Source organism: Protopterus annectens, chromosome 5.part1 (assembly GCF_019279795.1).
Source record: "Protopterus annectens isolate FY-2018-M chromosome 5.part1, PAN1.0, whole genome shotgun sequence".
Classification (NCBI taxonomy): domain Eukaryota; kingdom Metazoa; phylum Chordata; order Ceratodontiformes; family Protopteridae; genus Protopterus; species Protopterus annectens.
Window position 1 is genome coordinate 391362040 of NC_056736.1, and position 21317 is coordinate 391383356.

Here is a 21317-nt window from a genome sequence, read left to right on the forward strand (position 1 = left end):
CTCACACACCTACTCTTATACTTTAAGTAACTAGATAAAATACTCTGAAATTTAAACAGAATAGATAAAAATCTTATCTGTACAGCCTCGAGCTAGTCTCCAACGATGCGTATGCAGCAGCGGCAAACTAGATCTGAGGTAAAGGCAGAGGGGGATTGTGGGTATTAGATGTCCTCGAGCTTCTTCTCGATGCAGAGCTTGCAGTCGACGAGGATCAACCCATGTGTAAGAACAAAGGCGAGATTGAACACTCTCACATCTTTGGTTCTGAAACTCAAACAAAAATTTCAGGAGTCGGCAGACCGGCACTTGCGAACTGCTTCTGCTTCGGGCAACGCACGGTAAGAAAGACTGATGTAATGGCGTCGGCTGCATGTTTTATACCCCTGATGTTATGGAAGAAGGGACAGCAACAGACGCAGGACCAAAGACTTTGTTAATCAGGCCGACTGAGGGCAACCTGCAAGCAGATTACCCGAATGCAATGACTAACAGTGAAACACGAAGAACATCTTCTTGAAGAGAACACATTGAGGGTGGAGCATGTCACGGCTATGAAGGGCACATTATGGAAGTGATCTTCCTTAAAAAAGTGAGAATGCAAACAAATGACAGAAAGATAGTCAAGGTAAGTAACTAATAAGTAACTCTTTCCAACTAATGCGGGTATGAAATCAAAGTAGCCTGGCCTCAGAATTCATCAGTTTGCATATGGTCTTTAATCAAAGCAACCTGTGCCAGACAAATTTGATAGGAATTGTAAAATCACTGAAACTGGAAAAATAAAGGGTCTATGCCTCGTCCAGTACTCCTTATGGAGATTTTATAAACCTTTTTCTTGTAGACTTTATGACTGGATTGTTTTTAAGAAGCCGACAGAATGAAAATCGCACATCAGAATAATAGAACTGGAGAAATCATTAGCTTAACTGGAATCTACAGATAAGGCTGTCTGGACAGGGATCTAGAAACCATGGGCACTTATTTTGATGTCTGAGCAAAGGCAATAAGATTTGCCTTAGCCAGAACAGGGAACGAAGGATAAAGAATTATGTACTTAGCATAACATTCCATCTGTCTTGTCCATTTCCATTCTTCATCAACTGGTGGGTTCGGGTCCAATTCTCTGATCCGACTTGGCTGTTACTATAGCTTGTGGCCACCAAAATGCTCTGGAGCTCCTCCCTACCCATAATGTACAAACCCCTAACATACTTCAGATCTTGTTTGCTGGTTGATATAAAGAAGCTATCCTTGATAGAAAAAGCTATTATCTGGAGCTCAACATGGGACAGTGGTGTCCTTATAAGCTCTCATTCTCCCAGAAGTCCACAATGAAAAAGGATGAGGGGCTGGTGGGCGGGAAGTTGAGGAAGAATGAAAATAGACAACACAGATGGAATGTCACAGTAAGTACATAACTTCTTTTTCTGATGTCAAGTTTCATTTTATCTTCAACTGTTGGGACATTCTCCAGCTAAATAAATTCCAGGGTAGACTCTAAGGATGGATATTCCTGAGCACAATTAAGCCAAAGGGTGCTCTTCCGAGACCAGATCCACTTTGTATTGAGTGACAAAGGTATGGGGATTGACAGGCTGCAGCCGCACATGTCATGGAGACCCTAGATACAAACACTGAAAAAGTTGCCGTGGACCTAGACGAATGGGCTCAAAGGATTTGGTAAGGTTAGACCCAACTTGTAGCAGATGAATGAAATGCAATCCATCAGCCAAGTGGCTAAGATAACCTTTGCAACTGGTTTTCCCAATTTGTTTGTCTTTAAAGGACACAAATAAATTGATCTGTTTTTCTAATTTCTTTTGTTCTATGCAAGTAAAACCGTTGTCTGTGGACATCCAATAAATGCTGCATATATTCACTTTGTTTGCAAATTTAGGAAAAAACTGGCAAATTAATGGACGGATTAATTCTGGATTCTGATGCTACCTTAGGAAGGAAGCACTGGTATGCAAAAGGGACTCTATCCTTAAGAAAGAGGAAGTAGGACGTTTTAGAAGACAATGTTTGAAGTTCTGAAACTCTTCTAGCAGAGCTAATGGCCAATAGAAGAACAGTTTTCCCAGGTCAGGAACTTAAGATCTCAACTATCTGCTGGTTCAAAGAGATAATGAATTTAGCCCTGCAATACAAATTTCAAATCCCAAGGAGAAGTAGGGTCTTTGTATGGAGGTTTTAGGACAGTGCCTTCTCAACAATGCCTTACAAAGTTTAGAAGAGGCCACAGAAGTAGTCTCAAATACAAAATGAAAATTAGAAATTGCTGATAACTGAACGTTGATTGTGGAGGAAGTGGCTCCATCATTAAAAATTGATGTCAAAAATTCAAGTATATATGTTGAGAAGGGGTCAATGTGTTTTTTTGTGCCTAGTAAATCAACCTTTTCCATTTACTTGTGTAGAGTTTCTCTTGTAGATTGTTTATAGGAAGATAAAAGAAGAAAATGGACAGGGAAGAGTGCATCGGTTGTCTGGCTATTAACAGAATTGGAGAAACCACGCTGTCAGCTTGAGATATCTGGATGACTTACACCGGTCGGGTGAGACAGGTAGTCTGGAATCAGATGCAGAATCCAAAGTTGACAAAACAGCTTAGGCCATAGGAAGGGGAACCAAATCTGTCAAGGCCAGTAAGGTATGAGTGTGACTTTGCCTCTAACCTGGAAGTTTCCTGCAGGAATTTCAGGATTTGGGGAATTGGTGGATAAACAAAGTAGACCAGAGGGACAATTCTGGAGAACAGCATCCCTTGGTTATTCCCCCACTGGGGAGATTATGGCAAAGTAGCTGCTAAATTTGTTGTTTAGGGGAGAAGCAAAAAAGATCACAGCAAAGCTGGCCCCACTGACAAAAAATCATTTCTGTCACTATCCTGCTGAGAGACCACTCGAGGTAGAAGAATGGACCTGCTCAATTTGCCTATCATACTAGACCTCCCCAGAGAATGTGCATTGCTATGAGAAAGTGGTTGGATGTGATCGCCCATTGCCACACTCTGAAGGCTTCTCAATACAAGGGGTAAGGATTGGGTTCCTCCTGGTTTCTTGATGTACCAAAATCACTGACATTGTCTGTTTGAATCGCACTTATCCCTAGAGAGAGAGTGTCCTAGAAGGCCTGCAGCTCTAAAAGCACTGCTCTGATCTCTAAGACATTGATTATGCAAAGTGGCCTCTTCGGGGGGACAAAGTGCCATGGACCATTTTCCTCAGAAGTGCCCCCCCCACCTAGTCTGGTAATCATCCATGGTCACTATGGTCTTGGGTCGAGAGAGAAAAACGACAGCCTTGTAAGACCTGATCTGAATTAATCCACCACCAGAGGTTTCTCTTACATACCAGAGTGATTCTCATTTGTGCTGACATGTGCTGGTAAAAAAACACTGAGTTGCTAGTATCCACTGAAGAATCCTTATGTAAAATCTTCCTGGCAGAAGAATATGGCAGTTGACACTGACCCCAAGGCTTGAAGGATCAACCTGGCTGAAATTTTTGTACTGCGGAATATTTTCCTGACCTGGAATTTGACTGTACTCTTGAGCGAAGAGAATCTGTCGCTGATTTCACATTGAAAACTGCTACTATGAACTCCAATGTCTGAGCTGGTTGTAACAGATTTCTTGTAATTTATGGTTATCCCCAGATGACAAGTCTGGACCACCTGATCTCTTGCTGACAAAAGTAGATGCCTGGTCAGGGCTGTAATGAACCAGTCTACATATGAAAACATTCTGAATCCCTGCAGTCTCAATGAACTGTTACCACTGTCATGCACTCAGTGAACATCCTGGCAGCCAAGTTGAGACCAAAGGGCAGTGCTCTGAACTGACGAATGGTTCCCAGCCAGAAGCGTAAATCCCTTCTGGATTGTCTGTTCATTTCTGTGTGATAGTAAGCATCGTGAAGGTCTATTGAGCACATCCAGTCCTTGCCAAAGAAAAGCAGAATAGATTGAACCATGACCATGTAAAACTATGTTGAATGGATTTGTTCAAATTGCTGAGACCTAAAACGGGTCTCCAGTCTCGTTTGCTTCATCACTAAAAAGAATTCTGATTAAGGTCCAGATCCTATTCTGGTTTGTCAAGACCTACTGGATGACTTTCTAGCAGCTTTTGTATTTATAGTGCTGCTGCTTTCCTCTGACTACACTGGGAATTTTGTATTGGGGGTAGGGAAAAGAATTATATAACCCCTGGAAATAATCCTCTGTACCCATGTATCTTATCTCTAGTCATGCTCTCTGGACTAAAAGACAATCGGGCCTCCTTTCGAGAGTACTGATAGGGTCTAGCGGAGAAAGAATCCCTGGACCTTAGGTTTTGCAGGCCTCTTCTGCCTCATGGGCATAGTCGTTCATTTGAGTTCCCTCCTCTTCCCCCAAGGGAATCATCTCCATGTGGATCTTGAAAAGGACCCCAAGATGTCCTGAACCACATCTTTCGACCACCTTGTTGATTCACAGAAAAGGATCTGTGTGTGTTTTTTGGGGGTGGGGGGTGTTTGAAAAATGTACGTTCACTGCAGAAAAGGTCTTCCCATCTCTTTCAGTCTTTCACACCTGGAGAGAGCGTGGCCTTCACTTTCAGGCCAAACTGCTGCCAAAGGTGCACTGACAAATGAGGACTAAGGGCTTCGCAAAAATCACACAAGCATATCCAAGCATGTCTCCTGATAGAAGTGCATGATCCCGCTGCCCCTGAGGCACCTTCAACTGCATGCGAGATAAGCCTCATGGACAAATTTAAAATGGATTAAGGGTAGCAAACTGAAGCCAGAGGCAATTGACCCTCAGCAGTAGTGGTCCCAGCAAGGGATTTTTAAAGTTCCTCGATCAAGTCCCTTAGTAGTCTTGTAAAATGTGCCAAATATTTTGGCGACCAAAGGGCAAAGGTCACTGAAGTATACACACGTATCCCAAATCTGTCCAACACCCTAAACTCCCAGTTAGGGGGATGGACAGAGGAACTCTGCTCAGCAAGCTCCTTCTTGGTAACCACCGCCAAGACTTTGGGATCTATAGGCACTCCCTTACTCCAGAATTCCTTACACCTGCGATTGGAGCCAAAATCAGATCTGGTCTCTGGATTGGCTCAACTGAGTCAGGTTTCTTCCACTCCTGCCTACAAAGGAAGTCAATGAACTGATTGGTGGAAGGAGTAACCCAAGAGGTAGACGGGCCAGCTCCAAAGGCCTCCAGGAATAAAGACTCCTCTGAGGAGGGATTATCAGAGGACCAGCTACATCTCTGCTGAGACATCTTTAGAAGGTGATCATGGGGACCCCTCAATGAAATCAGTATCCTTGGTCACGGACTCCTGAGGGGAGTCCCAAGTGTCCTTTTGTACTCCCCTCTTCCTAGGGTTTTCTCAGTGGGATGCTCCAGTGAAGTATTGGAACAGACAGTGAAACCCTGCTGGTGGTCAAGACTTTGGGCTGGCTGTCCCTATGGCGTAGATATGATGTGGCCCAAGGCACGGACACAGCCGAGATCCAGAAGGAATATCAGAGTGTAGGATCTGTCTGCTCTGCTGGAGCAGACACAACTCGACCACCTTGAAAGCAGAACACTCTGAGGAGAAAGACCATGGAGATAAGAGGCCGGGCTTCTGGCCCATCGACTTCCTCAGCCCCAAAGGCAGTCTACCTGAGACTGAAGTAGACTCCAACACCATTAACCTGACAAGACTGCTTCAGCTCCAAGAGTCTTCCTGTGCAGAGGACAGGGCCAGTGCATTCACAGATATCCTCAGATCAGAAGATAACTATTTTTGGATCCGAATCAAACTGACCCGGACGCGAGGGCTCTGAAACAATGGGTCAGATCAGAGGAGTCATCAGTGGAGTAAGAGGATGGATCTTCCTGACCTATAGGGGTAGGAGTTGGGATAACTCCCATCTGGATCTACTCCTTGAGAAATCTCATCATGTCCACAGTCTTCGGTCAGATGTTTGGGAGATGCAAAGGATGGGGACTGAGTGCAAGTTCCAGAAATAGAGCTGGAACTCTGGACCATACTGGGTCTACAGGAGGAGAGCACTAGTCCTAGCTAAAATAGTCTGATCCAAGGTGCTCAGACCCAAAGGAGGAGTTGCCAGACTTGGCAGTGAAACTGTCGAGGAAGTCTTTGGATCAGACTTCTGCTGTTTCTTGGGTGGCTCTGAAAACGACAGAGAAAATCCTGACTGTTTGAGATTTTAATGAAGTCTCCTTAGATTTTGATTTGCAAGGCTAAATGCCGGCAAAAACCCTTTGAAAATTAGTTTTTAGTCAGCAATAGCCTTGGATTGAACTTTTGGCAAATGTTGCATTTGACCTTTAGGTGATAAGGGCCTAGACAGTATACACAAAGAGAATGCATCTGACACAGGTAACTTGTGCCCACATGTATCACTTTTTTAAACCCAAAACAGCCTTTTTCTGACATTCTGCTGAGTTGAAGACCACACAGAACTTTTTTTTTTTTTTTTTTTTTTTTTTAAGATGGGGAACCAACAATGGTAAAAAAAAATTACACAAAATATTTAGAAAATATATAAAGGAAAAAGGGATAAATACCAACTATGGTAAGAAAAACTACTATTGTAGTACGAAAAGGGAGGAAATAAGTACAGTTATATACAAAATGAATAAAACTTCTCAAATACAACTAGAGAGCCAAAATGGAGACAATGTCTTATTTGAAAAGTGGCAAACGAGTTATGTTATGGGGTTGGTGCATTATGCGTAGGGAGAAACCCAAGAGCTTTTTGGTGCCCATGAGCTATAGCAACATCCGAGTCAGACTAGAGTATCAGATTTGAACACAACAGTTGAGGAGAGAATGAAAACTGACATAAGATCTCTGTTTTGCATGCAACTGCTTTTTGTAGAAGTCTGGGAGTAAGGGGGGGATCTGGAAGTCCACAAGACCACTGACATACTACAGCATCTCACAGGGACTGACCCCTATGTTAGAATTAGGATGAAGTAGCTGCTGCACCTTGTGTTGGACACAGAAAGACTGCATCAAGGCTGACACGAGTAGATGATTTTCTGAGATGCTGAAGAACTGAGAGAAGACTTGTGAAGCATTAGGACAGACTTGCTCAGTCTGCCAACTGGGCAGTCTGCTTTCTGGTTGCAGTGCACATTGCAACCAGAAAGTAATGTGAAGTAATCGCCTACTGCCACATCCTCATGGTCCTTCCACAAAGGGGATGGCTCTTCCTTGTTTATATACCATATGAGAAACCTATCCAACTGAATAGTGATCACTCCAAGAGGAAGGAGGTTCTGAGATTCCTTCAAAGTGAGGTGAATCACTCATTTGAGAATGCAGATGCATTATCCATGGTAACTGCTGCTGATCAAAGTGGAAAAACCAATGGTCTTCTCACAGGTATTGCTGAGAAAGTTAACCTCCGTCTGAGATGAAGTCTGCACAGACTATGTGAAGTAGCACACAGGTGATCCGAGTCGGGAACAGTGAACAATGAGCACCCATTGTAAAAGTCAATGTACAAACGTGCAAGAGTAACCATGACTGCAGTAGATGCCATCAATCTTATAACTATGGAGAACCAGTGAGGTTGGTAGGGTGTGCAGGTGTAACAGTGAATCAGTTCTCAAGGACTGAATTTTGTCAGGAAAGGGACTGACCCTGCAGTTTGATGTGCCCAGATAGTACCAAATGAAGGTAATGGCCCAAGCTGGTTTAAAGAGTGATTAGCCAGATATATGGTACCTTTGGCAGGCTACATCCCATCTATCAGCATTACTGCAATAATGATCTAATGATGATCATATCTACCACTTTCAGATGACGGGGTGGAACATGTGAGAGTAGCTGAGACTGAGGATGAAGTTGGAAAAAGGGTAAGGTAGAGCCTCTGGATACATTCACCCAACTGTCGTGCGCAATAGCCATGCAGTGTCCCACCCCCCCAACTACCTCCAGAGTTGAACAAAGTCGGGTAAGCCTTCTAGGACACTAGGACAGTTTGGCTGAAAACAAGCTCCAAAATCCCTGGTTTTGTAGTTTTCCATGGCCAGTGGGTTAACTTCACTTAAGGGGTTCTTTCTGCCATGGTCACCAATGTCGGAGGCATCAGGTTTGACACTGGATTTCCTAAATAATGGAGACTTGGGCCCACTTCCAATTCTAGGATCTCTGAGAGGTCTCAAACCTGAAGCCAAATGGCAAACGGTGCCTTACCTTTCTGCTCGCACCTCTTTATCCTATATTTCACAGTAGGCCAGAAGAAAGTGGAACCAAATTTGGCCACTGGTGAAGGATACCTTAAAATTGTCAACCAAGTTGTAAAGGCAAAACAAAGCATGATTTCTTGAAGTGATGTTTGTTTCCACCACGATGAATGTGCCATCAGCACAATTATGCAACAGCTGCAAAAACAATCTCTGATATTTAACATGGTACCCATGGCAGTCTCAACTTATTTCTTTGATTCAGCAGTGGGTGAAGTCTGCCAAGAGTCTTAAGTCTGCTCCACCAAATCTCTTTGAAAGCAGCTCGTGTGTGTTACACAGTTCAACAGCCTTAGGGCATAAGCATGCTATGCCATTTTGTCCATGTGAATGAACAGCAGCTGCATCATCTGTCTACTTATTTGGTGGTGGCTGTCAGTACCACAGCCCACCAGAGACCCTTTGGATCAGTGTAGCCTATCACTAGTTGAGGGGGATTCTTATTTGGTCTCTGGGTATTGCCTTCATGGAATCTGGTTTCTGCTATGCTCCATCTGGCGGACAAAACTCTAAGACTGCTGAGCAGGAGGGACCACCCAAGTGGTAGACGCTGCAGATGGGTAAGCTTCAAAGAATACCTTCTCTTGGAGGGGCAAGGCAGTTGGTACAAGTCACCCCTGTCTCAATTTGAGGATCTTGCCTTACCAAAATTGGTGCGTTTTGAATGGGATTATGGGGAAACCATCTCACTCATCCAAGTTGGTGTCTTATATTAAACTCCAAAGAGAAGCCTACATGCCTCCTTTTTTACATCCTTTTCTAGGGAATATCCAGGGAGTGCCGACATGAATCCCCAGAACTCGCATTAAAACTGCATCAGTTCCTTGCGGCTTTCTGTCCTACTTTGCACCAGGGACTTCTGATGAACAAGGCAGAAAGACACACTGATGGGTGTCAGGAGCCAACGCAAACTAGTAAATGGTCTGAATGATCCCTTTAAGAACTGGAAATTTATCCTCGCCACAGACTTGAATGCTGACTCAGAATCAGTCTGTTTTGGAGATCCCTGAACCAGAGCTGCATCCCTCCATGCCAAATCAGACATAAGCAGCACAGAGGAAGGATACCCCAAGACAGACAATATGGATGACCTCTAAATGGAGACTTGCACTGATACATTGAAAATTAAGAACTGACAGAAAGACCACAAGAGAGATGGTGAAGAGGATGGTACTGAAGACATCATGCAGCTGGCTCCAATTTCTACTGACAAAGTCTTTGTTCTGAAAGAATCAGATGGGAAGATGTTGATGCCTAGGTAATGGTACCAGTCAGCATCTAGAAGGCAGGCTTTGGTTCATGTCTCTGCTCCAAAGCCAATGGTGTCACAGCTGGGACTGGGGAAAGGGAAATTGGGCCAACTTGATCTGCTGCTGAAACAGAGGGGAATGAGCTGACACCCATCTCAATCTGTAGGAAAGCTCTCATCTGGTCGGAAATTACTTCAGTAATGCTCCTAAAGGACGTGGCATTTCTAAACAAGTAAGACGTTGGTCTGGAAGAGAGCAGTTCCTTTTCTGGGGAATGCATGCTCAGTGGTTTATTAGATTTAGCCTGCATTGCAATGGTTTTGTTTCTGCCTCAGAACTTTCATGGCCAAAAAGCAGCCCTCTTGTCTGGGGTTTCCTTTTCTTGGTTCCTTCTCTTTCTTTTTCTCTCTTGTTTTTCTGGATTGTTCAAGGAGGAAAGTCTGGTTATCAAGAGAGTCTTCTCTTTAATATCAAGTTGTTCTTCCTGTCAGCTAGGGAACAAGGCCCAAAGGCTTTACATATGGCATAGTCAGCACCCAGGTGCTCCTGCCCTAGGCACACCAAATAGACTGTGGGTGTCCTGAGGCAGTATTCTGGGGCCCAACTTGCCATGTTTCCTGAAGCTTTTGTCCAGAAAAATATAAAAGCTGTCAAAGAATATGCATCAGTATCACTATCCACACAAACATGCTATGAGAAGATGGTTCCAAAATGCAATAAAGCATGAATTAGAATGAAGCAATTACAAGATAAAAGTAAATGCAGAATCAAACGGATAGAAAGGAATACAATTCTCGATCTTTAAGTGAATGGAGAAAAGGATGCTATGTCTCCAGCCTAGATGCCATGAAGAACAGGAAATATTGAAAAAAGAAAGTGTAGTCAGACATGCAAAAAATCCATAAAAATGCTTCAGATACAGAAAAATAAGTTGTCTCTTAACATAACGTTCCATCTGAGCAGTCTATCATCTTCCAGTCAAAACTGGTAGGTTTGGTTCCGAGCCCTTGGAACAGAGTCGGCCTTATACAAAGCTCGCGTACACCAAAAACTCACGAGCTAAGCTGCTACCCACAATGCCCTTTCTCCGTTACCTCAGATCGAGTTTGCATGCAACATATAGAAGAAACAAAGACAGAGGCCATCTCTGAGGAGAAACCCTGAAACACCACAAGGACCCAGAAGATCTGCCAGGAGCCTCTGGTGGGGGATGGTGGGAAAGTGTGAAGACTGGAAGATCAACAACTCAGATGGAATGTTATGGTAAGACGACTTCTTTATCTGAAATTAATCTTCTTCCTATTATCACTGATGGGACAGAATTCCAAGCTACTTGGAGAACCTGGGTGGCCCTTATGGAAGAACATTCCTGAGAACCATTGAGCCGAAGGCAGCTCTTCCCCTGGAGACCAGATCCAATTTGTAATGCTTGATGACGGTATGGGGTTTAGCCCAAACGGCTGCTGCATAGAGGTCATCCATGGAAGCCCTGGAGTGGAAGGCAACAGAAGCTGCGATAGCCCTAGTTGAGTGAGCTTTAATTTGAGCAGGCTTAGATTAATTCGCAAGAGAATATGAGAAGGTAATGCAATCTCCAAGCCATTTTGATAGAGTAACTTTAGATACAGCACACCCCATTCTAGGGCCAGAAAACGAAAGAAAAGTTGGTCTGACTTGCGAAAGGGCTTAGTTCTGTCCATGTAGAAACATAGTGGTCTATGAACGTCCAATGAATGCAGGCAGTATTCTCCCTTGTTTGAATAGTTTGGAAAAATACAGGGAGCTCAATGGAATGGTTAACAGACAAGTCTGAAACTACCTTGGGAAGAAAGGACGGATTAGTCCAGAGCGATACTCTGTCTTTATGGAAGATCAGGTACGGGCTCTTCATGCATAATGCTTTTAACTCTGATATGCATCTGGCTGATGTGACCGCCACCAAAAACAAAGATTTCCATGACAGGAATTTTAGATCGCATGTCGCAGCGGGCACTCAAAGGGGGGTAGAGAGAGAGAGACTGAAGAACCCAGGAGAGATTCCATGCCTCCACAGGCTGCCGGACAGGTCTGCTATGGAAAATTCCTTTGAGAAAAGTCTTGCAAAGTCAAGTTGAAATAAGGGACTCCATCTAAACCATTATGGAAATTGGAAATAGCTGCTAAATGGACTCGAATGGTGGAAGCTGATGCTCCATTGTCAAACAACTCAGGAAGATAAGAATACAGCTGTTAGCATCAGATTATGTGACCAGATAGCAAATCTTTTCCATTTGTCTCTGTAAAGTTTTCTGGTGGATGGTTTATGGGAGGCCAGAATAATATCTCAAAACAGATGTGGAGAGGGTTTCTTGCCTGGCAACGAACGGAAGTGGAGAAGCCAAGCTGTCAGCTTGAGAGTGGATAGATTTGGGGGAGTCCGCCCTTGTGGGTGAGATATTAGATCCCGACGAGTGTCCAGGATTCAAGGAGGTTATAACAGATTAGGTCGGAGGAAGGGAAACCACACTTGACGAGGCCAGAAAGGGGCAATGAGGATTACTTTGCATCTCAACCAAATAGCTTTCCTTAGAAAAAGGGGTATCAGAGGTATTGGAGGGTAAGCATAGAGGAGACCCACAGGCCAATCGTGAGTCAAAGCATCTCTCGGTGACCCCCCGTGAGGGGGAAAGGGCAAAGTAGCGGCTGCATTTGTTGTTTGAGGGGGAAGCAAAAAGATCGCAGCATGGCTGGCCCCAACGGCTGAAAATTTCTGCCGTCACGCTCGAATTGAGAGACCACTTGTGACGGCAGAGAATGCATCTGCTCAGCCTGTCCGCAATCACGTTGGAGCTCCCCAGGATGTGTGTTGCGATTGAAAAGAAGTTGGAAGCCATCACCCAATGCCAAATTTGCATGGCCTCGCGACATAGGGGATAGGATTTGGTCCCTCCCTGTTCATGTACCAGACATGTCCGACTGAATAGCAATTGTTCCTGATGGAAGGAGCGGATAGAATGCTTGCAACGCTAACAGCACTGCTCTTAACTCCAAGACATTGATATGCAAGCTGACCTCTAGGCTGGACCACGTGCCTTGGACGGTCTTTCCCTGGAAGCAGCCCCCCCACCCTATCAGGGAAGCATTCATGGTCACAGTAGCGCCAGGTTGGGAAGCCTGGAAGGGGCAACAAAGATTTTAGTCTGTACTCATCCACCAGAGTAGAACTTGTTTGCAGGAGTTGGTGATGAGGATCTGTGAGCTCAGGGGATGAAGACTGGATATCCACTGGGGCAGAAGGAGCCATTTTAGTAGTCTCATATGTAATCTGGCTAGGGGAACCAATTGGGATGGCTGCCACCACAGACCCCAGAACCTGAAGAACTTCCCTTGCAGACACCTTCCTTCAACAGAATATCACTTGTACCCTTAACCTCTGAAGTCTGTGAGGAAAAAGAGAGACTAGGGTTTGAGTGTCGAATACTGCTGCTATAAATTCCAATTGCTGTGTGGGATGAAGGTTGGATTTTTCCCAGTGTATGGTGATGCCTAGCAACTCTGCTAGTGCTAGAGTGTAGCAGAGGGCCCTGACCAGTAGGCACTTGGTGGGGGCGGATAGGAGCCAATCGTCTAGATACGGAAACACCTGGAATCCCTGAAGTCTCAGATGAGCTGTCACCACTGCTAGGCATTTCGTGAACAGTCTGGGGGCAGTTGAGAAACCGAATTGCACGGCTCTGAATTGGTAATGATTGGCTCCCAGCCGGAAGCGAAGGAGACTCCTGGAGCATTTGACCATTTTGATGTGGTAATGCACATCCCAGAGGTCTATCTAGCACATACACACCCTCCCGAAGAAATGGGAGAATGGATTGAATTGTGACCATGTGGTACTTGTTCTGAACTACTCATTTGTTTAGCTGGCTGAAATCCAAAATGGGCCTCCAGTCCCCGGTCTTTTTTGGCACCAAAAAGATGGAGTAAAAACCGGATCTGCACTTGTCTGGGGGGGGGGGGGGCTTGTTAGATGACTCGTTTTTGACACACCTTTATTTCTGAAGCTGCCTCTTCCCTTTGACTGGATGGAACATCGGGAAAGGATTTTGGGGGCCTTGGATAAGAGATTAGAGGGATGTAATAACCTCTGCAAATTATTCTCTGCACCCACTGATCGTTTGTAATAGAGCACCAGGCAGCTTGGTGTAGAGAAACAAGCCCAGACTGCTTCCAGAGGAAAGCAATCGGGCAGCACTTCAGGAGTGCTGATACGGTCGTCCAGAGAAAGAATCCCTGGAGTCCGGATTTCGGGGACCCCCCTCTGCCCCAAAAAGGGCACCTTCCATTATTGGAAACCCCTCTGCCTCTGGGGGAGTCCTCATCATGTGCATCCTCTGGTTCCTGGAAAAGGAGCGCTGAGGCTTGAAAATACATAGGCCAACGGCAAACAACGTTTTTTCGTCCTGCTCGCACCTGGCTAATGTATCCTTCACTTTAGAACCGAACAGAGGACTGTTCGATAGGGGAGTTTAAAAAGTAAGACTTGGAGTCCGCAAGGTCACAAATGCGCACCCAGGCATGGCGTCTCATAACTACGCTTGCACCCGCAGCTCTAGCCGCCCCTTTGGTTGCGTGGGACAGCAACCTCATGGACGAACTGGAAATTGACTCTAGGGTGGCAAGTTGGAAAGCAACTTTATCACGTGCCCCATCCGAAACTTGACCCGCAAGGGTTCCAGAAAGTTCAATGATGAGATCTCTTTGGAGCCACGTAAAATGTGCCAAAAAGTTCAGACACCTGACAGCAAAGGTTGAAGCAAAAACTTGCTTCCCTAATCTGTCAATCACCTGAGACTCTGTTGGGCGGGTGGACAGCAGGACTTTCCTCCGCAAGGTCCTTTTTCGTGGCAGCCGCCACCAGCATAGCGTCTACTGGTAAGCCTCTAGACCAATGGGGAGGATCCTCTGGAGGGGAGAGTACCTTATCTGATCTCCGGGGAATGGCCTCAATGGTATCGCGGTTCTTCCATGTCCGCTGCACGATGAGCTTGACTAACTCATCGGCAGGGGGAGGTCACCCAAGTAGAGGGCCGAGAGCAGAAGGCCTGCAGGAATACAGATTCCTCAGAAGAAGGGTTGGAGGGCTTCTGGTCACTTCTCTCCCTCAAAATTTCCAGGATGTCTCCAAAGGAGACAATCAGGGGGTGACCGTAGGGACCCTTCCCCATTATTGTAGTCAGTTTCTTCAGTAAGCAACTCCTCTGGGGAGCCGGTTTCCTCTTACACGTCCATTTCAGAGAGGGTTCTTCAGTGGGAGCATTCAAAGAAGACTCAAAAAGGGGGATGCCATGTACAGGGGTTTCATGAGGCTTGCGCTCTCGGTGTCCTGGGGGTGTTTGGCCTTTGACAGCCGCAGCTCAGAGGGAACGGGTGGAAGGTTCGACGTTAGGAGGATTGCTTCCCAAAGCAAGTACCCTCTCCATCACCCGGAAGGCAGGCCCACCTGAAGAGGAATGGGAGCCCAGAACCGAAGGAGACCATTTCGGAACCAGAGTCACACCCTGCTCAACGCGACCCGCTCCCAGGGACAGAAAGCAAAACCGGGGAGGGAGTCACCCTCGGATCCGAAGACTGAGCCGGTGACACAACTGGAGCCGTGGCCAGAACCAAGGGTTCCACCCCCCCCCCAGCATGAAATTGAGGAAGGGTTGGTTCCGATGGAACTGACACCCAATGGGGCCTTGGACAAGGTCATTGTTGCCGCCGAGGAAAGCAGTCCTCGCAGATGTCGGGGCTATCGGCCTCTGAATTGAAGGGTCCAAGGGAGGAGAATACGTGGGAGTCACAGGGGCAATGGACCCAAAACCAGGAGTGGGATGGGTTCTAGGAAAGTTAGTAATTCCCCTGGCTGTCACCAGCTGATCAAAGAGGCACACCACACCCAACTCCGATAGGCTCCTGGTGGACCTTACTGACGCCCCTGATGGGGAGTCAGGCCAGTCCAAAAAGGGGCTAAAGGCTTGTCTGGCAAACAGATCCATAGACTGGCAGTACTGGGTCTGTGGTGAAGTAAAAAACTCTGCACCGAGCATTCCAGTTTTGAAACAGGCAAAAGGGGGATTATCGGTGCTGAGAACGGGCTCAGAGCCGAAGTAACAACTGGAGTAGAAGTCCATAATGGCTCCAAAGAGGTTGTCTGAACCAATCTCAGAACAGATACGGGGGACGTCCGTGCCAAGGTAATGGCAGGCAAAATGGCCTGAGCTGAAACCACAGTAGGAATTGTAATAGTCTGTGTCGAAAGCGGCTAAGAGAGGCAGCCATGGCAATCTTTGTAGGAATGACTGGAGCCAAGCTCGGAGCAGAGGTGGTCGGAACCAAGGAGGCAATCCTAAGCGCTGTGGAAATCTTACGGGCCTTATGCTTATGAGGCTTGCCCTTATCACCAGCCGGTGAAGAGGGGTCCGAACGAGGACTTTTTTGTCCAGAGATGGAGGAGTGGAGACCTCCTTCCTTTTCTGAGGCTATTTCGGTGTCGAAGGAAGCAGGTCTTTAGGAATTAGTTTATTCAGTCTTTCATTCAGTGTCCGCTGACTGAAACTGGCACAAATGTCACAGAGGTTTCACAGATAAGTGTAGAACCCCCAAACAATACACATTCCTTATGCAGATCGCTATCAGGGAGTTTACCATTGCAAGATGAGCAATGCTTAAACCCCGTAGTCCCTTTCTTTTCAGACATACCAAAAATAAACACCACAACGACTATCCAGAGAGGAACGAGAGAGGGAAATACCAACAATGGTACAGAGAATGCCACAAGGGTAAAAGGGGCGCTTACCAGCAATGGTACGAAAAGATGATACCTGTGGGTAGAGCTGAGTAAGAAAGAAAAAAAAAAGTTTGACAAGAAAAAAACTCAAATACAATAAACTTTGAACAAACACAATACTTAGCTGGAGAGCTCAGTGAAACGCTGCTATACGGCTGCGTGCCAAACGAGATCTGAAGTAACAGAAGGGCATTATGGGTAGCAGCTTAGCTCGAGAGTTTTTGGTGTACGCGAGCTTGGTAAAAGGCAGACTCGGTTCCAAGGGTTCAGAACCGAATCCATCAGTGATGAATAGGAAGAAGATTAACAACTTCACATGATACGTCTAAAAAAACAAAATCAATTGTAAATATGGAAGTCAAAGGAGCACAGCTTCCAGCGCAGAGATCCTTCCAGTCATTAAATGGTGGCAAACAAGATCTAGAGATCAGTTACAGCAAATGAGGATTATGGGAGGAAAGTCTTCATATAAGAGCTTGAGGCAAGAAGCACTAGCAGAAGTCCAGATCAGACTTGACAAGCAGCTTGGTACCCAATCAGTTGGAATAGATAGATCGCCAAGCCATGTATGGAGGATTTGCTGATCAAATTAGTTCTAGGTGTTTCAGCCTGGTACAGAGATCACATGCCCTTATACAGCAACAGTGTACCAACTAAAGTTCCTTCCTCACCAACTATGATCTAAACAAAAAACTAAAGATAACGAAATCAATGACTGAAGGAGCAGAAAGTGGATTACAAGATATAGTTTTCTGAAATAAATACAGTTCTGTATCCTATCGCAAGTTGACAATTTTTTAAACTTTTTGATCTCTGCATTTAAAGTGTACACATTTGTTTACTTGCATACTTCTGGACAAGTTATGTCTCATTCAGACATTGAAGTGAAAAGCAGACCTTCAGCCAGTGAGACGTGGGGAATGAGTTTTTTTTTGGAGCTTCTTTCTAACATTCCTTATTGAAGCTGATTGAAGACATGGACATCTGGCAAGTAAAATCAGGAAAAAACAAAATACACAACATCCTCCAAGCCCCTACAGTTTTAGTTACTTTGGGGAAATCAAATTAGTGACTCTACAGATGACAAAACTCTGCTATTGTCAAATTAACACTGCAGTGCCCATGTCTAAATTCTTTAGATATGTTCTACTACTAGTTTTAGTCTGATGAAACCTAGATCCAAAAGGAACAGCTTCTTATGCAATAATAAACCCTGTGTTGTCAAACTGAATAAACATCCTCCACAAAGTTTCTGTAATGAGTCCATAACAATGTCAAATTATAACAAGATGCCATTTGCTTTCCTTTATCACACTGGTATGCATGCATTCTTGGACACAAATGTTAAAACCAAAAGTGTTACAGGATGGACAGACATTTTTCTCCCCCTCCCACCACTGTTGCAATGTGTTTAAAGCAAATGTCTTGCTCAAGCAGAAGAAATACTCACTTTGTCTGCAGACCCACTTGCTAATATAAACTCACTGTAAGGATTGAATGATAAGCAGTTGACTTCGGCTGTGTGAGCATCGACTGAATGACTTGGTTTGGAGGTAGTGTTTGATCTTGTGTCCCAACTGTGGAAAGAACATAAGTTTCTTTAAAGACAAAATAGTGCGAATAAATGTACACCTAGTTTTCCACTTCAAAGTAAACAGCTTTTCCCTAACATTTTAAGCCATGTCATGAAAAGGTAGCCTTTGTACACAACTTTAAGGAGTCTAGTAGCAAATCACAACTGCCTGAAGACATCACCAAAATAACTTGTTTAAGTATTCATCACACTGGCTAAAGGGTCCTCTGCAGTGTGAGCACTTGCTGCATACATTCTTGTGTCACTCAGCTTTTTATTAAGATTTGCCAACTGCAAGCTGTCAGTCATGTCTTAGTGCCGCTTACCAATTTCCACAGCAAAAGCACCATCTCCTTAACACCAAGGCTCCTTTAAGCAAGCAGTAGTAATGGAACCCAGGAAAGTGAAAGATGCCATTCTGACAGCACTGAAAGGCTTTTCTGGTTATATCCTACCAATAATTCTACCTCCATATGCAAATATGATAGCATGCAATGTCATCAGCATGGACTTCAGCCAGTAACAGGACCCCACCACCACAGAGGCTGAGCCAAACAAAATGCCACTCACTCCAACCATAAGACAACTCATTTACCAAGGTCCAGTCAAATCAAGACAGCAAGGACTAGATTCATGGTTCTATCAATTTATGGATGGACTTGGATCTACTCATGATTTTTCTTAAAATCATAAGAGTTTACACTTTGGGAATAAACACCCGCAGAGGCCTACTTGCAAAACTGAAGCAGTGCTACACTGAAACAGCTAAACTCACTATCAACGTAAATAGAAGAAAGCACTGTAAAATCCCTCAAATTCAGTTTAAATTGAATACACAAATAACCTCAATCACCTTAAAAAATAGCGCATACAGTTTTACGTATCCCACACAGCTACTCACCCCTACATTTTCTTCAATGATATATTCTACTAAAAGCCCCTGCTCCTGTGAAATTCCCGATCTTTATTACTGCCTCCTATAACTCCCATGGTGACTTCCTTAACTCTAGCTATATTGCTAATATATGGAATTCTCTATTCAACTTTATCTGACAGTTGAGCAAACCCAAACTCTTCAAGTACTTATTATGATTATACTTCAAAAATATCTGGATTTGTTATACCTCTCCTCCTCGATAAACCTACTCCATCTCTGACAGCCTCCACTCTAAATTCTTTTTCTCCTATGTAGCCTCATAGGACCCTGGTTTTTAGATATAAACCCTTAAGTTAATCACTATAAGTTCCACTTACTGTACTATAAATCTTGTAACAAAAAAAAAGATTCTAAGGGAGACTTCAAACTGCAACCTTAAAAATCTGTTTCCAGAGGGTGAAATGCTCCAGTGCCATTTGCATTAAGCATCATCATGTTACATGCCAATTAATTTCTCCAATAATTCTTACTGTAACATCTACTACTGTGTAATATGCCATAACTTTCCTTGCCTTACGAACAAGAACTACAAAGAATTCAATTTTGTCTATGCCTCTTATGTGTATATATATATATATATATATATATATATATATATATATATATATATATATATATATATATATATATATGTTCAATGTACTGTATTATTTGTTATAATGTACACTACTTTTTTGGAGCGCTTCTTCCCTGGCTTCCAAACCAACTCCGATACCTTTCTGGTAAACAAAAAAAATGAATGTACAGCAATCTCGACACCAAGATTAAGGAAGACACACAGGATCCCTTATACTTAAATCTCTAATCAAAGATAAGGCAATGCTTAAGAGTACCATAAGTTATAGACACACCCTGCTGCTATCATGAAACAAGCTAAAGGTTGCAAAACCAAAGGTATGTAGAGGCAGAAATAATGCAACCACTATTGAATGATCAACTGTGACAGATGCATTTAACATCTCACATAGTGAAGGTCCCTCAGAAGCCTGCGACACATGTAGGGGTAAGCAGTGCACCAAACACTAAAGAGGTTGGCAGGAACCTGAAAGTAGTGTACCTCAAGGCACAATGCCCTGCAAAAGACCTATTAAAGGGACACTACACCTGGTATGGAAGTCCAAACTACTTTTGGTGGAGGCGCATTCTAATGACAAGATGCAACAGAAAATGGATGCTCTAGGCAGTCACTTGCTAAGACAGTATCCTTTAATTACACTTGCTAGTGACCAGACAATAGTCTTTTGGTTAAAAAAGGCAATTCATTTGGCTAAAGTCTGGCAAGCAACTTGGCTTACACAAACAGGTGTAAACAAAAAGTACAGTTGTGTACACTTACCATAAATGTAGATGTTAGAGTGTATTCACGGTTGCAGTCATTACATTTGGGTAATCTGCTGGCAGGTTGCCCTCAGTCGGCCTGAATTCCAAAGTCTTGGGTCCTGCGTCGGTTGCTGTCTTCTCTTCCATGACGTCAAGTCGTCAGGGGTATAAAACATGCATCAGACACCATTTTCTTTAGTTTTTCTTGCCCCCGATGTCAGGTGCCCCCAAAAAGGTAGCAAAATTATATATATATATATATATATATATATATATATATATATATATATATATATATATATACACATCTACAAGCAAATACACCCTATAGGTTGTAGAGGACAGAGAAGGAAAGATAAATTTCAGAATGACAGAGGGACGGAGGGAGGGTAACCTGGACTGCAACAGTGAATACACTAACATCTACATTTATGGCAAGTGTACACAACTGTACTATGTTCTTCGTGTTTCACTGTTGCAGTCATTACATTTGGGTAGAATCCCAAAGCTATGGTTGGGAGGCTGGAGATAAACAGCATTAGATGTGGCTATAAGGCCCTGCAGCACTGCAGTGGCAAAGCCTGCCCTGGACTTAGAGTACAGAGGCAAATGGTAATGCTTTGTAAAAGGTGTGAACAGAGCTCCAAGTAGCAGCCTCTAGAATGTCTTTGGTTGGTACTCCTCTGAAAAAGGCTGCTGAAATGGCTGCAGCTCTGGTGGAATGAGACCCAATGCCCTTGGGCACAGGTTTACCATGGTGTAAGTAGCAGAAACGGATGCAGTGGCTTATCCACTTTGAAACAGTCTGCTTTGAAATAGCCTTTCCTTCTGACCCTGCAGCATATGACACTAGTAATTTCTCAGTCTTTCTTAGAGTCTTAGTCCTGCTCAAGTAGAATCTTAGCTGTGTACGTCCAGGGAATGCAGAATTCTCTCCCCCTTGTACTGCGGATTTAGATAGAAAGTTGGCAGATGAATTGTTTGGTTAAGGGCCACACTGGACACCACCTTAGGCATAAAAGTACGATTTGTCCTCAAAGACACCCTGTCTGGGTAAAATATGATAAAAGGCTCTACAGCCATGAGGGCCTGTAGCTCAAACTCTTCTTGCTGAAGTAATAGCTAGCAGCAGAGCTGTTTTCCATAAGAACTTTAGATCAGCGG

At 44.3% G+C, this 21317-nt stretch overlaps 1 protein-coding gene across 2 annotated transcripts in view; it reads right to left on the minus strand.

Moving 5' to 3' along the window:
- Nucleotides 1-21317, minus strand: part of RBBP7 (RB binding protein 7, chromatin remodeling factor) — a 917024-nt gene that overhangs the window by 411965 nt on the left and 483742 nt on the right. For both annotated transcript variants that reach the window (XM_044073050.1, XM_044073051.1), the window contains exon 7: nt 17774-17900. In XM_044073050.1, the coding sequence (XP_043928985.1) occupies nt 17774-17900 (127 nt within the window). The remainder of the gene's footprint in view (nt 1-17773; nt 17901-21317) is intronic.